The 15,903-nt window shown below is 39.1% G+C and overlaps 1 protein-coding gene across 3 annotated transcripts in view; it reads left to right on the forward strand.

Moving 5' to 3' along the window:
- The window catches only part of Tbc1d12 (TBC1 domain family member 12), an 84,500-nt gene that overhangs the window by 15,555 nt on the left and 53,042 nt on the right, over positions 1–15,903 (forward strand). For 2 of the 3 annotated variants that reach the window (XM_060389010.1, XM_060389004.1), the window contains exon 2: positions 14,099–14,222. In XM_060389010.1, the coding sequence (XP_060244993.1) occupies positions 14,099–14,222 (124 nt within the window). Of the gene's footprint in view, positions 1–14,098; positions 14,223–15,903 lie in introns of those variants that run through there. The other variant, XM_060389018.1, reaches the window with a different exon arrangement.

Consider the following 15,903-nt stretch of genomic DNA (forward strand, 5'->3'; position numbering starts at 1 on the left):
GAGAGTCACTGTTTCTATTACAATGGAACCCACTTGGATACTGAGCTGCCATGGGCTACATCTGTGCAGGGGTCTTAGCTTATCTCCATGCATAGTCCTTGGTTGGATTTGGTCTCAGGAAAGACCCCTGTGCTCAGATTTTTTGGTTCTGTTGCTCTCCTTGTGGAGTTCCTGTCCTCTCCAGATCTTACTGTTTCCCACTTTTTTCATAAGATTCCCTGCACTCTGCCCAAAGCTTGCCCATAAGTCTCAGCATCTGCATTGACAGTCTGCAGGGCAGAGCCTTTCAGAGGTCCTCTATGTCAGGCTCCTGACTTGTTCCCTCTTTTCTCCTTCTTCTGATGTCCATGCTCTTGGCCTTTCTGGATAGGAATTGAGCATTTTAGCAAGAGTCTTCCCTCTTGATTAGGTGTACAGATTTTAGTAGGTTTATCTTATATTATGTCTATATGAGTGAGTATATACCGTGTTCGTCTTTCTGCTTCTGGGATAGCTCACTCAGGATGATCTTTTCCAGATCCCACCATTTACCTGCAAATTTCATGATTTCCTTGTTTTTTATTGCTGAGTAATATTCCATTGTGTAGATATACCACAATTTGTGCATCCATTCCTCCACTGAGGGGCATCTGGGCTGTTTCCAGCTTCTGGCTATTACAAATAAGGCTGCTACAAACATGGTTGAGCAAATGTCCTTATTGTGTACTTGAGACTCTTTTGGATATATGCCTAGGAGTGGTATAGCTGGATCTTGGGGAAGCACTATTCCTAGTTGTCTGAGAAAGTGCCAGATTGCTTTCCAGAGTGGTTGTACAAGTTTACATTCTCACCAGCGGTGGAGGAGGGTTCCCCTTTCTCCACAGCCTCTCCAGCATGTGTTGTCTCTTGAGTTTTTGATCTTAGCCATTCTGATGGGTGTAAGGTGAAATTTTAGGGTCGTTTTGATTTGCATTTCCCTGATGCCTAATGAGGTTGAACATTTCTTTAAGTGTTTCTCTGCCATTCGGTATTCCTCTATTGAGAATTCTCTGTTTAGCTCTGTACTCCATTTTTTAATTGGATTACTTGATTTTTTGCTGTTTAACTTCTTTAGTTCTTTATATATACGTATCACTATTTGCAGATGATATGATAGTATACCTGAGTGACCCCAAAAATTCTACCAGGGAACTTCTACAGCTGATTAACACCTTCAGCAAAGTGGCTGGATACAAAATTGACTCAAAAAAATCAGTAGCCCTCCTGTATACAAAAGACAAAAGGGCTGAGAAAGAAATTAGGGAAACAACACCCTTCACAATAGCCACAAAGGACATAAAGTACCTTGGTGTGAACCTAACCAAGCAAGTCAAAGACTTGTATGAAAAAAATTTCCAGTCTCTGAAGAAAGAATTAGAAGAAGATATCAGAAGATGGAAAGATCTCCCATGCTCATGGCTTGGCAGGATTAATATAGTAAAAATGTCCATCTTACCAAAAACAATCTACAGATTCAATGCAATTTCCATCAAATTACCAACAATTCTTTACAGACTGAAAGAAAAATGCTCACCTTTATATGGAACAACAAGAAGGCCAGAATTGCTAAAACAATCCTCTACAGTAAAAGATCTTCAGGAGGTATCTCCATCCCTGATCTCAAGCTGTACTATAGAGCAACAATACTAAAAACTGCATGGTACTGGCATAGAAATAGACTGGTGGATCAATGGAGTCGAATAGAAGACCCTGACATAAATCCACACACTTGATTTTTGACAAAGATGCCAAAACTATTCAACGGAAAAAAGACAGCATCTTCAACAAATGGTGCTGGTCTAACTGGATGTCTACATGTAGAAAAATGCAAATAGATCCATACTTATCACCCTGCACAAAACTAAAGTCCAAGTGGATCAAAGACCTCAACATAAAACCAGACTAAACCGCTTAGAAGAAAAAGTGGGGAAGAGCCTTGAACTCATTGGCACAGGAGACAACTTCCTGAACAGAACACCAACAGCACAGGCTCTAAGAGCAACAATCAATAAATGGGACCTTTTTCCAGCTTTTTGAGACAAGGTTTTTCTGTGTAGCCTTGGATTTGCTCTAAAGACCAGGCTGGCCTCAAACTTGAACACCCAACTGTCTCTGCCTCTCAAGTGCTGGGATAAAAAGTGTACACTTACTTTGTTTTACTTTGTTTGTTTGTTTGTTTGTTTTGAGACACGGTTTCTCTGTGTTATTCTTGGCTATCCTGGGCTCACTTTGTCGGCCAGGCTGGCCTGGAACTCACAGCTATCTGCCTATCTCTGCCTCCCCGAGTGCAGGGATTACAGACATGCACCACCACACCTGGCTTCTTTTACTTTTTTGATTGAAGTAGTTTATTGCCATTTGAATATGCTGATACGTTGGCAGCAAGGAGAGACAGAGTGAGGCAGTTATAGTTATCTATGTCAAATTCCAGTTTGAGAGACCATGAAATTTATTTGGTGTGCCTTTTCTCTTATATGTGGGCTTAAAATTCTTAGATGTTGAGACACTAGAGATTTGTTACTTAAGAAATTGCAGACGGGCTAGAGAGATGCCTCAGAGGTTCAGAACACTTGTTGCTTTTCCAGCGTACCCAAGATCAATTTCCAGCATCCATATTTGGTGGCTCACAACTGCCTATAACTCCAGTTCCAGGGCATCCCTCACCTGGCCTGTGTAGGGACTGTCACACGTGGTGCACAGACATACATTCAGGCAAAACACTCATACACATAAAGTAAAAAATAAATAAATCTTAAAAAGGAACCACAAGCAGAAATATTGCGTGGTATCAGTAAGGTTTGTTCCTTACTGATCAATTTTTCCTTCAGTAAAGTAAATGCATGGTCTCTCATGAATGTTTGTGATGAAAGAAATAATGAAATCTTGGATCACCACACATACAGATAGGTGAAACAAATAAGTAGTGGCATGCTGTAATCTGTGAACCATTCTAAAAGCCACACCACAGAAAGGAGGGTAATGTTTTTATTGCTAGATCTCCTTTTCCTTTTTTCTCACTCCCACATTGGTGCTTTCTTGGTATGCCCCTTTTTCCCTCCACCTCCTTCTCCTATTAATACTTCTTTATGTTAAGGGTGTTCTGTCTGAGTGTATGTCTGTTCAAAAAATGGTGCTGCGGGCTGGAGAGATGGCTCAATGGTTAAGAGCACTGACTGAAAAAAAAAAAAAAAAAGAGCACTGACTGTTCTTCCAGAGGACCTGGGTTCCTTTTTTCTTTATATTTTCAATAATACAGACAATAAACTTCTGTTTCTTAACTAGTGCCGTTCTTTAGTTCTGACTTTGATTTGTAAACATTCTTTTTGTTAGAAAGATTGAAATAAATCAGTAAAATTGAAGACAATCTGTTTGTGTACTGGTAGGTGTGCATGTGAGCTTGGTGTGTAAGGGAGGGTGGTAGTTGAAGTGGAAAACGAATTAAAGAGAAAAGACAGATTCTGCCATTTTCCAGTCTTTGTGTGTTGACAAAGGATGTCCGACGGTAAAGCAGAAGGGAGGTGTGGAGGCGTGTTGTCTGTCTGTTGCACTAGCCACTGGGACTCTGTGCCTCCTGTGTGTCAGGTGAGGACACCTTTTTCTGATATGCACTAACTATTGTTACAATTTTTTTTTTATCCTATAAGAATTATATTTATTTGTTTGTGTTGGGGTGGTGGTATGTAGCGACAGTACATGTCTGGAGTCCGCTCCGTTCTGCTCTCCTGCCATGTGGGACCTGAAGATACAAGTCAGGTTATCAGGTTTGGAACTCACTGTGTTTACCATGCTGACCGTGTCTGCCTGCCTCTGCCTCTGCCTCTGCCTCTGCCTCATGAGTGCCAGCACCGCTACACCTGACTCAATTAAATAATTCTGATAAAATTTTGTTAGATTCATTCCAAATTAACATATTTGTATTTTTCTTTGTTGTATCTTGCAGCATTTTACATTTCCAGTTGCTGTTGATGGATAGAAAATCAAAAACTAATTTTTTTAGACCTGTAATAATGACTTTTGCGTCTTCCCTTCCAATCTTTCTACCATTTATTTCTCTTTCTTGCCTTATTGTGCTAAGAACCTTCAATATAATGTTGGATAGAAATAGGGATAGTAGAATCCTTGTCTTGTTTCTTATTTCAAAACAATTTGTTTTTGGTGTTCTATCAAGAATAACCTATTGTAAGGGCTGGAGAGATGGCTCAGCAGTTGAGAGCACTGACTGTTCTTCCAGAGAACCCAGGTTTGCTTCCCAGCACCCACAGGATGGCTTCCAACTCCAGGCCCAGAGATTTAACCCTCTCTGGCCTTCATTTGGGCACTGACCGCATGTGGTGCATACGCATACATGCTACTTGGAGACAAGACATCTAAACACACGTTCTCACGCACACATACACTCTTTCTCTCCTCGCTCTCCTCCTCTCTCTCTTTCTCTGTCTCTTTTGTCAGAGATGCTGCTGGTGGTGCATGCCTTTCATCCCAGTAATGAGAAGCAGAAACAGGCAGATCTCTGTGAATTCAAGGCCAGCTTGATCTGCATAGTGAGTTCCAGGACAATCAGGGCTATATGCTGAGACCTTGTCTCAAAAACCAAAAACCAAACCAAACCAAACCAAAAATAACCTATTTTTTTTTAGTAAGTGTCTGTTGTCAAATTAAGTAAGTTTGCTTCAGGTCTTAACAGTTTCTGAGATGATCATACAACTATTCTGTAAATGTATAAAATAACACTTAACATTAATTTACTAAATAATATTAATAGCTTAATATTTTACTATTCTTGCATTCAAACATTAACATTTTATTTATTTGTGTGTGTGTGTGTTTAGGGGGAGGTCAAGCTCTGATGCATGTGTAAAGAGAGGTCAGAGGACAACTTGTGAGAGTAGGTTCTTTCTTTCCACTATGTGGGTTCAGGTGCTCAGGTTTGATAAATAGTAAGCACCTTTCCCACTGAGCCATCACTGGCTCATACCCTTGTATTTTTGAGGCAAACCCAAACTTAGTCATAAAAGATTACCTTATGGAAGATTATACTTAGCTTGCTGCTTAGGATTCTTTTCTCTTTATGAAATTTGAGTTAAATTAGTCTATAATTGTTCTTTGAAATGCTGTTTCTGTGTAGCTTTACTATTAAGTTCATATTGGCCTTAACAAAAAATTAATTATTAGATAAGTTGCATTATATAGCAGTGGGTCTCAACCTTTCCTAATGCTGCAACCCTTTAGTATACAGTTCCTCATGTTGTGACCCACAAATCATATAACTGCTTTTGTTGCTACTCCATAATTGTAAGTTTAGTACAGTTATGAATTGTAAGGTAAATATCTTTTTTTGTCTCCCTGACTATCTTAAATGACAACTGTGAAAAAAAAATAATTTAACTCCCCAGGGGGTCATGACCGACCCACAGGTTGAGAACCCCTATTATGTGGGCTTAGGCGAGCTTCAACTCCAGTCCAGGCTGGCCTGGAACTCGGCTGCCCCTGGCTTCAGTCTCTTGAGTGCTCGGATTTTGTTTGGACGGCACCACACCTGTCTTGGCTTTATAGATTTGCCAGTATTGTTCTCTCTTGTTCTTTAAAGTAGTTTATAAGATATTGGAATAAGTAAGGGGCTGGGTGGATGGCTCAGGGGTTAAGAGTGGGCACTTGTTGAGGAGTTGAGTTTGGTTCTAGCTCCCACATAGGGCAGCTCACAACCTCCTGTAACTCAGGCTCTAGTGGATACAATGCCTTCTTCTGTATCCATGGAGACAGTACACAAACACAGATATCCTAACACAGGCTCATGTGCACACATGTAATTAAAAACACAAATAAATAAAATATTTTTGCAAATAATTTATGTTTTAAGAATTTGGTAAAACTGTCATGATCCCTTTTGCCTGCTTTTTTGAAGAGATAATTTTAACCATTTGTTAAAATGGGACTCCTGACAGTTATTTTCCTATCTTCTGGATCTAAGTTTCAGTTTTCTATATTTTGTCACTGCTGTAAATTATTAGCAAAGATTTCTTTGTAATATTATTTTAAAACTTTTTTCTTATCTTATTTTCTGTTTTTTAATCCTTTATTTCTGCCTTTTTGTTTCTGACAAATCACATCAGAAGTCCAGTGTGTATTCGTGTTGTTAGGCTAATAGCTGTGACTGTGGTAATGTAATGTCTGTACTGTATGTGTGATCTTCCCATTTTAAGCATGCAATTCAATGGTTACTACTACAGTTATAGTTGTGTGACCATGACAGTGTTTTAGACATTTTTATCACACTAGAGAGGTTCCTTATGCCCGCTTGGAGTCAGTCCTAAATTCAACCCAAGGCTACTGCTGATCTAGTTTCTTGCTCCACGGATTACTTTTCCTGAATAACTTACATAAATTGAATTATACAATATGTGGTCTTAAATGTTTGGCTTCTTTGATCTAGATTTTTTTTGTTTTTACTATTCATATAACAGTCATGTTCTTGGTTTATATTATTACCTTGTATGTGTCTGCCACATCACATTTTGCTTATACATTCAGTTATGGATGACATTTAGGACTGGGAATTAAGTCCAAGTTCTTTGGAAAAGTAGTGCTCTTACCACCAAGCCATCTAGCTCTTGATGGCCATTTGCACTATTATGAATGATTCTGCTGTAAAGTTTTGTGGGCACATATGTTTTCTCTTCGTTAGTCTCCTAGAATTGGAATTGATGAGTATTTCAAACTTAAAAACTGCTAAATATTTTTGTTTTACAAAGTGGTTGTATCATTTAAGATTTTCTCTAGCAATGTGTAAGGGCTCTTATTTTTCTCACACATTGTATTTTTAGAATTATAGTTCTCATCAAGAATTTGAAGTGATGTTTCATTGTAGAATTTAAATTTAGTTTATTATTTTTATTTTATGTGCTTGGGTGTTTTGCCTGCGTGTATATCAATGCACCTCATGCACACAGAGGTGCCCACAGAAGCCAAAAGAGGGCATCACATACCCTAGAACTTTGAGTTATAGGAAGTTGTGAGTTGGGGATGGAGAAATGGCTCACTTTACCGCTCTTCCCAATTACCCAGGTTCAATTCCCTGTACCCATATTGCAGTTCACAGCTGTCTGTTAGCTCCAGCTTGAGGGGATTCAACATAACATGATTACATGCAGGCAAAATACCAATGCACATAAAATAAAAATAAATAATAAATCACTTTTTTAAAGTTGTGAGCTGCCATGGCAGTGCTGGGAATCAAACCTGGGTCCTCTGGAAAGGCCGCCAGTGTTTTTAACCACTGAGCTATCTCTCTATCCACTGTAGTTTTAATTTATATTTTTCTATTGACTGATGGTATTAAACTTCTTTTCATGTAGCTTAATATTCTTTCTTCCCCATCCCCTTCCTTCCGGGTTGTCCCCAGACTCACAGAAATCTGCCTGCCTCTGCCTCCTCAGTGCTGGGATTAAAGGTTTTCTGCCACCAACACCCTGCTACCTAATAGTCTTAATCTAATTTTGATAAAATGTGTAGTCAAATTTCTTGCATTTTGTGCGTGTTGTCTTTGTGTGTGTGTGTGTGAGAGAGAGAGACAGAGAGACAGAGAGAGACAGACTCAATATAGATGGTCTTAATTTTGCTGGTACCATCAAAGCATCAGCAGCAGCGGAAGCCTCCAGTATTGACTTGGGCGACATCAGTGTCACTGAATTTCTTGATAGTCTGTTTGGTTTGGTGTTTCTTAGCCTTGACACAGTGAACACAAGTGTGTTGTATTCTGTATTCATGTTTGACTCAGTGGTCAGGGGAACTGGATAACGGCAGAGTGGTCAAGCTTTTTTTCTTCTGGGAATGTTCTTCCCAGGGTATGGGAAGTGCCAGCATCTCCACCTTATTGTTGGTTTGTTCCTTTGTTTGGTTTGGTTTTGTTTGGTTTGGTTTGAGACAGGATCTCACTAGGTAGCCTCAGCTGGCCTGGAACTTACCATGTAGACCAAACTGTTCTCCAGCTAAGTGCTGGTAGTGCCACTATGTGCAGCTCTGTCTCATTTTGAGACGGTCCTTTACTGAACCTGGAGTTGACCATTTTAGTTAAACAGGCTGTTGGAAGTCCTTGGGATCTGCCTGTTTCCCACTGAGTAGTGCTGTATTCCAGTGTGTCCTGCAGTACCCTGCTTTTACAGCGATGCTGGGGAGCTCAACTCAAGGCTTTGTGTTTGCAAAGACTTTACTCACTGAGCCAGTCACTGAATCATTCATTTTAATAACCCTTATTATTGAGCAATAAGGCTGTTTTGTAATGTCAGATTAGAACTCTTTTAGATATGTGTGATATTATATCAGTCTTTGGCTTATCTTTTAGTTTTCTCAGTGTATTTAATTTTCTCAGCATGATAGCTGGTTATAATAGCATACCCTTGTCCAATCTACTCAGGAGGCCAAGGCAGGCAAATTACTTAAGTCTAGCATTTGGAGAATCATCTAGACACTATAGTGAGAAAACTTATCTTTAAAAAAAAAAATAAGGGTCTGGGGATTGTAGTTCAGTGGTTGAACAGTTGCCTAGCATTTACAAAGTACTGGGTTCAATCCCCAGCATCAACCAAAATTTTAATATAACTTTATTAATTTAAGTAATTATTGTAAAATATACATAGTGTAACTACTGCTTGAGTTATTCATAAGAATATGAATATGTATGTAAGAATATGTATGCGTGTATACAGCTATGCAGGTCAGTGTTATCAAGAACATTGTGGTGTGGTGGTACATTATCACATCATCCGCTTAGAAACTCATCACTGCACACAGAAACTCTGAATTCATCAGGCAGTATAATCCATTTTCCAGCTCCTAGTAACATTCTGCTTCCTGTTTCTATGAATTGTCTACTTTCAGTATCTCTTTGTTGCTGGCTGTGTTATGTCAACTTGGCACAAACTGAAGTTAAGAGGGGGAACCTGAATTGAGAAGCCATCTTTACATGGTCGGGCTATAGGCAACCTGTAGGGCATTTTCTTACTTAGTGATTGATGTCAGCAGGCCCAGCCCATAGGGGGTTGTATCAACCCTGGACTGGTGGTCTTAAGTGCTGAAAAGAAGGGGACTGACTAAGCCGTGGAGAGACAGCCAGTAAGCAGTACTCCTCCATGGATTCTGCATTACTTTGTGCTCTGTTTGAGTTCCTGCTTACTGCTTTGGATGATGAACTATGACAGGGACGTGTAAGGGAAATAAACCCTTCTGTGCGTTGCTTTTGGTCATAGTGTTTCATCATACAATAAGAACCCTAACTAAGACCTTATATAAGTGGGATTACACAGCACCAATTCCTTTTCGGGGTTATCTATATTGCAGTAGCATGTACCAGAACTTGTTCCTGCTTGTGGCTGAGTGATATTCTGTTGTGTGTTGTATTACATAGTTCTGGGATTTCCATAGCAAAATATAGACTATAGAACTTAAAAAAAAAACATTAATTTTGTCACAGTATTGGAAGCTAGACATCTAAAATCAAGGTGTGGATGTGTTGTTTCTCTCAAAGTCAGTCTCCCCCTCTCTCTCTATTTATCTCTCTCTCATGTGGCCTTGGCTGTCCTGAAACTCATTCTGTAGATGAGGCTAGCCTCAAACTCAGAGAGCCTGAGTGCTGGGACTGAAGGTGGTCCACCACCTTCCAGCTCCAAAGTCTCTCTCTTTAGCATGCAAATAGTTTCTTTTTAATTGCTGTGTTTTTATATCACTTTTCTGTTCTGTTCATACCCGTCATATGTATTTTCTTAGAAGACTACTGGCCATAATATATTAGGGCCTCATCAAATTATTTCTTTCATTCTTTATCTATAATCATAATCTAAGGGTGGTTAGAGATTTAGGAATTTTGAAGGGACACAGTTCATTCCACAGCAAGCAAATACATACTTATTTACTTGTTTGTGGATACTTGAATTATTTCTACCTTTGGCTATTGTGGGTATCAGTGTTATCTATGAATATCGGTAAAGTTGTTATGTTTTCAGTCCATTTGGGTAAAACATAGGCGTGGAATTTTTGAATTGAGTAATAATTCTGTGTTCACCATCTTGAGCAATTAATTGCAAGCTTATTCATAGTCACTGTGCCATTTTACATACTAATCAGCATTCTTTTGAAAAAAATGATACCATTTTTACAGATGTGAAGTAATGTCTAACTGTAGACTGATTTGTATTTTCTTAGTGAAAATATTAAGTGTTTTCTTTATGAACTTAATGGCTATTTATAGGCCTTTGAAGAAGCATGTGCTTCCAAAACCTTCTGCACATTTTTAATTAACTGCTTATCATTTCTTTTTTTGAGTTAGGATAGATATAACTCACAAATATTTTTGTATTTTTTAAATTACTTTATTATTTTTTGGATTTTTGGAGACAGGTTTTCTCTAGGTGGCCCTAGCTGTCTTGGAACTCACAAGGTAGACTGATGTGGCCTTGAACTCCCCAACTCTGTCTTCCAAAAGCTGGGAGTAAAGGTGTGCACCACCATGCCTGGGTGGGCATGTTTGTTGTTGTTGTTTTGTTTTTTAAGATCTTTATTTCGGGAGCAGGAGGGCTGGTTCAGGGGTTAAGAGCACTTGCCACTCTCGCAGTGGTTCTGGATCTGACCAGCCACCCACATGTGGCTCACAACCATCTATAACTCCAACACCAGTGGATCTAACACCCTCTTCTGGCTTCTGTTGGCACGGGGCACACATGGGAGGCGAAGACATAAATATAGGCAAAACACTTGTGCACATAAAAGTAAATACATCAAAACCAGGCATGGTCGCCCTCGCCTGTAATGCCAGCACTCAGGGAGGCAGAGGCAGGCACATCTCTATGAATTCTAGGCTAACCTGGTCTAGAAGTGAGTCCTGGATAGCCAAGGATACACAGAGAAACCCTGTCTTGAAAAAGAAAAGAGTAAATATATCTTTAGAAAATATTTAATTTTAAATTATTATACGTATATCTAAGTGTTTGGGTGTAAGTTTGTGCCTGTGAGTACAGTGTTTGAGGAGGCCAGAAGAGGGTATTGGATGCCCTCGAGCTGGAGTTACAGGTAGTTGTGAGCTGACTGACATGAGTGCTGGGAATTGAACTCAGGTTCTCTGGAAGACCAATATGCACTTTTTCAGCTGCTGAACTATCTCTTCAGCCCCTCTTTTTAAAGTCTTGAAAGTATTGTTGATGCAAAACAAAACAAAACAAAACAAAACAAAAAAAAACCTTCTGTTTTGTTTCTTTTTATAATTTCTATCTGTTAATATTTTCATTTAGGTCATATATTTCCCCTGATATGCTTCACCTGTCAATGGCTTTCTGTATCTTTTAGGTGGTTACATCGATATAACATCTTTCAATAATAATCCTATTGTTTGTGATTCTTCAGAGATTGCTTTTGTTTTGTTTTTCTAGATGTTTGCATAATTTGTTGTTGTTGTTATTGAGAATTAGACATTCTGGGGACTATGTTAAATCTGTTTCTCCCATTTCTTAGCACTTGCTATTTTTGTTTGATGAAGGCTAGCATTTATTTTTACAAATTATTTTTGCAAAATCTATTATTATTTTTTATATGACTACAGGTTTCTGTTCTATTAGTTCTGTGATCAGCTAGTAACATGATAGTTTTTCTTACACTTCTGGCTCCAAAAGGGGGAATGCAGAGGTTTCTGACCCTTTAGTGTCTTGATCGATACCCATACAAACTGCTGCTGTGGTAAGAGCTGAAATTGATGCTGATGTCTGTGTGCCAGGGCCCAAGGGTACTACCAGACCAAGTACACAGTGCCATGGTTTGAAGGCTGTCACCCCACTATTTTCCCTAGTACTTACTGGTCAACCACTCCAGGAACAAAGACTACTATTCCTATTGCCGCAAGAGATGGAAGGGGGTTCTCCAAGGAATGGGGCCTGGTAACTGGTCTCTGTGTACTTCTCAGTAGTGTTCTCTATCTGGTTATTAAAAATAGTTGATAAAGCTCTGAAGTTCTGAAGTAGTTATTTCCAGTTATTTCTAGCTCTACCTTGGTGGAGGGGTGGCCTAAGTTCTCAGAAGCTGCCCAGTTTGTGGCAGGGGTACGGTTTGAAGTACAGATGTTTACATTTGGTTATGCTCAGCTCACAATTATGCTTTATTTATTTTGCTTGTTGTGTCACTTCCAATAATTCTTTACATAAACCGTGGCAACAGAGGTTTTCTTCTGTTTATTAATGTGGACAGAAGGAGGACTTTCAGAATGAAAGGAACATAATAGGAAAGAGAGCCTGGCAAGAGTTGGCTGGGGCCAAGACACAGGTGAGTTTGGGGATTGGAGAGAGAACTGGCACACTGGTGTTGAAAGGCCTTTGCTGGGGTCAGTTTCCAAGTGGAGAGGGATGCAGGCATGGCATCTCCAGGCTGAGGCGGCTGGTTTGCCGAGGGACTACAAAGGCTGGGCATGTGTTCTCCTGAATGCACCACGGCCGTATCACTGCCCACTCTGCAGCAGCTGGAAACACAGGACAGCCCCTTTCCTGGTCACCATCCTCTAGGGGGGGTCCTTTATGAGAAAGCTGAACAATTTCACTTTTTAAAAAAGAAAATTTAGAGATTTGTATTTCCGCAGAGCATATATTGAAAGATGATGTGGAACTGTGAGGCAAGTGATAAAGTGTACACATATGTCAATCATTTAAAATTAATCAACTACTGGGGCGAGTGAAAAGCCTTAGTGGGTGAAGCACTTACCACCAAGCTTGACAACCTGAATTTCATCTCCAGAACACACAGAATGAATAGAGAAGCAGCTCCCACAAGATATTTTGTGACTTCTACTCACACACATAGTGCCACAAGCATGTTTACATACATACATACATACATACATACATACACACACAATAAAAATCAACTGATCAATAAATGTAATAATAAGTGAAATTGATAGACCATGCATTGTGCTTTGAAATTGCTTCTCCTTCTCTCCCTTCCTTTCCTTTTTGCATCTTTTTTGTTAGATCTTCAGTGAGAAACAACTTTCTTCCATGATTATACACTGGCCTTTCTACAATAAGCTTTGTTACATAGTTGTTTTAGGAAAAGCAGTTAATAACTGCGAGACAGCAGTAGATGCATTTTTCTTATAAATACTTTTAAAAGTGTTACTAAAAGCAATTAAATAGTAATTTTCAGGGGGCTGGAGAGATGGCTCAGAGGTTAAGAGCACTGCTTGCTCTTCCAGAGGACCTGAGTTCAATTCCCAGCAACCATATGGTGGCTCACAACCATCTGTAGTGAAATCTGGTGCTCTCTTCTGTCGTTCAGATGTACACGCAGGCAAAACATTGTATACATAATAAAATAAATAAATTTTTAAAAAAATAGTAATTTTCAAAATAATCTAATACCTGGGACTGGAGAAATGGCTAAGTAATTAAAGAGTTCTTACTGTTCTGGCAAATGACCTAGATTCGATTCCCACCACCTGTACGGTGGCTCACAACCATCTATAGCAAAAATTCCAGGGGTTCCAATGCTCTTCTGACCTTGAGAGGTTCCTGCATGTTTATGGCACAGGCATACATACATTCAGGCATGTAACACATCCACACAAAGTAGAATGAGAATTTTTAAACGTATATATTATCTAAGCTCTTAAACTCTCAGATTCTTGGCTTTTGTAGTCAAGTATCTCAATCAAGAATTTAAAGTGAATATAGGCTCTCACTTTTCCTTATTGTTTATCTTGTCAGGATTTTTGTTGATAGCCGGACACAGTGGCTTGTGCCTATAATCCCAGTACTTGGGAGGCAGGAAAATCAGGAATTCATTGTTGTCATAGGCTATATAGGTAGTTGAATGCCAGCCTGGTATTCTGCCTCAAAAAAAAAAATCTATATTGATGATTCTACTAATACTTCTGTGTAAGTCAGGTAGTCTTAACTGAGTTTTGTTATTTTAAGCAATATTTGTATAAGTGTTAGGAATAATTTTATTTAAAAGTATTTTGAGTTTGCTTTGGAAATAAATATATTTAAAATTACTAATTATTAGTTTCCTGGTTATGGAAAACAATTTGTGTAAACTTTCTGTGTTTCAGAAACCTTTTCTCAAAAAGGACAAAGGAACTCAAGTCAGTTGTCCATAGTGCTCCTGGATGGAAATTATTTGGGAAAGTCCCTCCCAGAGAAAATCTTCAGAAAACATCCAAGATTATTCAGCAGGTAAGTACTAATATGACCATGAAGTTTCTTGGAACTCTTGAAGCATTGTTTATTTGACAGGTGGGATCATGCTTGGCTAGAAGCTCAGTCTGAGGTAGTAGGATCACTCCAAATTTAAGGTTAGGTCGAGCTATATAGTAAATACAAAGCTAACATGGGCACATAGTGGGGCCTGTCTCAAGTAAAGCATTCTCTCTCTTCTTTTTTTTAAGTTTCTTAAAATTATTTTTTAGAATATTTATTTTTATGTGTATGAATGTTTTCCTGTATGCATGTAAGCCAGCATTGTGTGTGCCTCATACTGGCAGAAGTCAAAAGGTGAGAAGGCATTAGAGCCCCTGAAAGCAAAGTGCAGATGACTGTGAGCTGCGATGCGAATGGGTGGCAAACCCTGGTCCTCTTCAGGAGCGGTACTCCTTTACCCACTGACAGCCTGAGCATTGCTTTCTCGAAAATTAACTACTTTCATTTTATTTTTCTAGATACAAACTTTGGAATTATAGGTACTTACTGTAGCTGTCTTAATTTCTTTAAAAGACAGGCTACAGTGTTTCCTATTGTGTGCTAAGGATGTGGAAATACTTTAAGATAATAAGGCAGTAATTACATTCCTAGTTATCCCTGAGTAGCTAACAGGTGGGATGCAAAGCTTAGGTAACCACTGTCGCTGCACACTACTCAGTGCTCAGACGGGTAAGCAGTGAGTCTGGGTCAACTTGGACTGCTCTAAAACTCTCAATTTTTGTTTAAAAGGAGCTTCCTAGCCTAGCATGGTGTTGCACCCCTTTAATTTTAACATTCACACTTGGGAGGCAGAAGTAAGTGGAATGCTAGGAGTTCAAGACCAGCATAATCTACATAGCAAGTTCCAGGGTAGCCAGGGCTACATAGTAATACCCTGTATCACTATGTAAATAGTAAACAAATAGACAAATTCTGTTTTCTCTGTCCAATTGTAGTTTGCCAGATTTAATATAGCCAGCGTCTATTATAAAGTGTTAAAAGCTTTAATCATTATTCATAATAGAAAAATATATTTACGGAGTTAATAATGTTTTTTGTTTCCAAAGTAATATATGTTACATATATATATGTAATATATATCTGTATATGTTTTATATATATATTTGTTTGCTTTTCCGAGACAGGGGTTTCTCTGTGTAGACTTGGCTGTTGTGGACTCACTTTATAGACCAGGCAGACCTTAAACTCACAGAGATCCGCCTGCCTCTGCCTCCCTGAGTGCTAATTTTTTGTTTTTATATTTCACCTTAGTAATGCTTTTTAGATCGTTGAGAACGTTTGGCTGGGTGTGGCGGCATATGCCTGTAAATCTCAGTTCTCTGGAGGCACAGGGAGGAGTGAGGACTGCAGCAAATTCAAGGCAATCAGTTCAGCAAGTTCACATCAGCAGTACTGCATGTCACACTCTGTTTCAGAAACACAAACCAAAACAGACAAAAATTAAAGTACTGTTATGTTGGGGAATGTAGTTCTGCTGCTAGAGTGCTTGCCAGCATGCGTGTACAAAGCCTTGGATTTGATCCCTCAGCACTGTATAAACTGGATGTAGTGGTAAATGCCTGTAAGTCCTCAGCTTTCTAGGGAGCTTGAGGCCAGCCTGTGCTATGAGAGTCAAAAACAAACAACAACAAAAAGACATTTAGATAATTTTATTTAT

The sequence above is a fragment of the Meriones unguiculatus genome, chromosome 1 (genome assembly GCF_030254825.1).
Source record: "Meriones unguiculatus strain TT.TT164.6M chromosome 1, Bangor_MerUng_6.1, whole genome shotgun sequence".
Lineage (NCBI taxonomy): Eukaryota > Metazoa > Chordata > Mammalia > Rodentia > Muridae > Meriones > Meriones unguiculatus.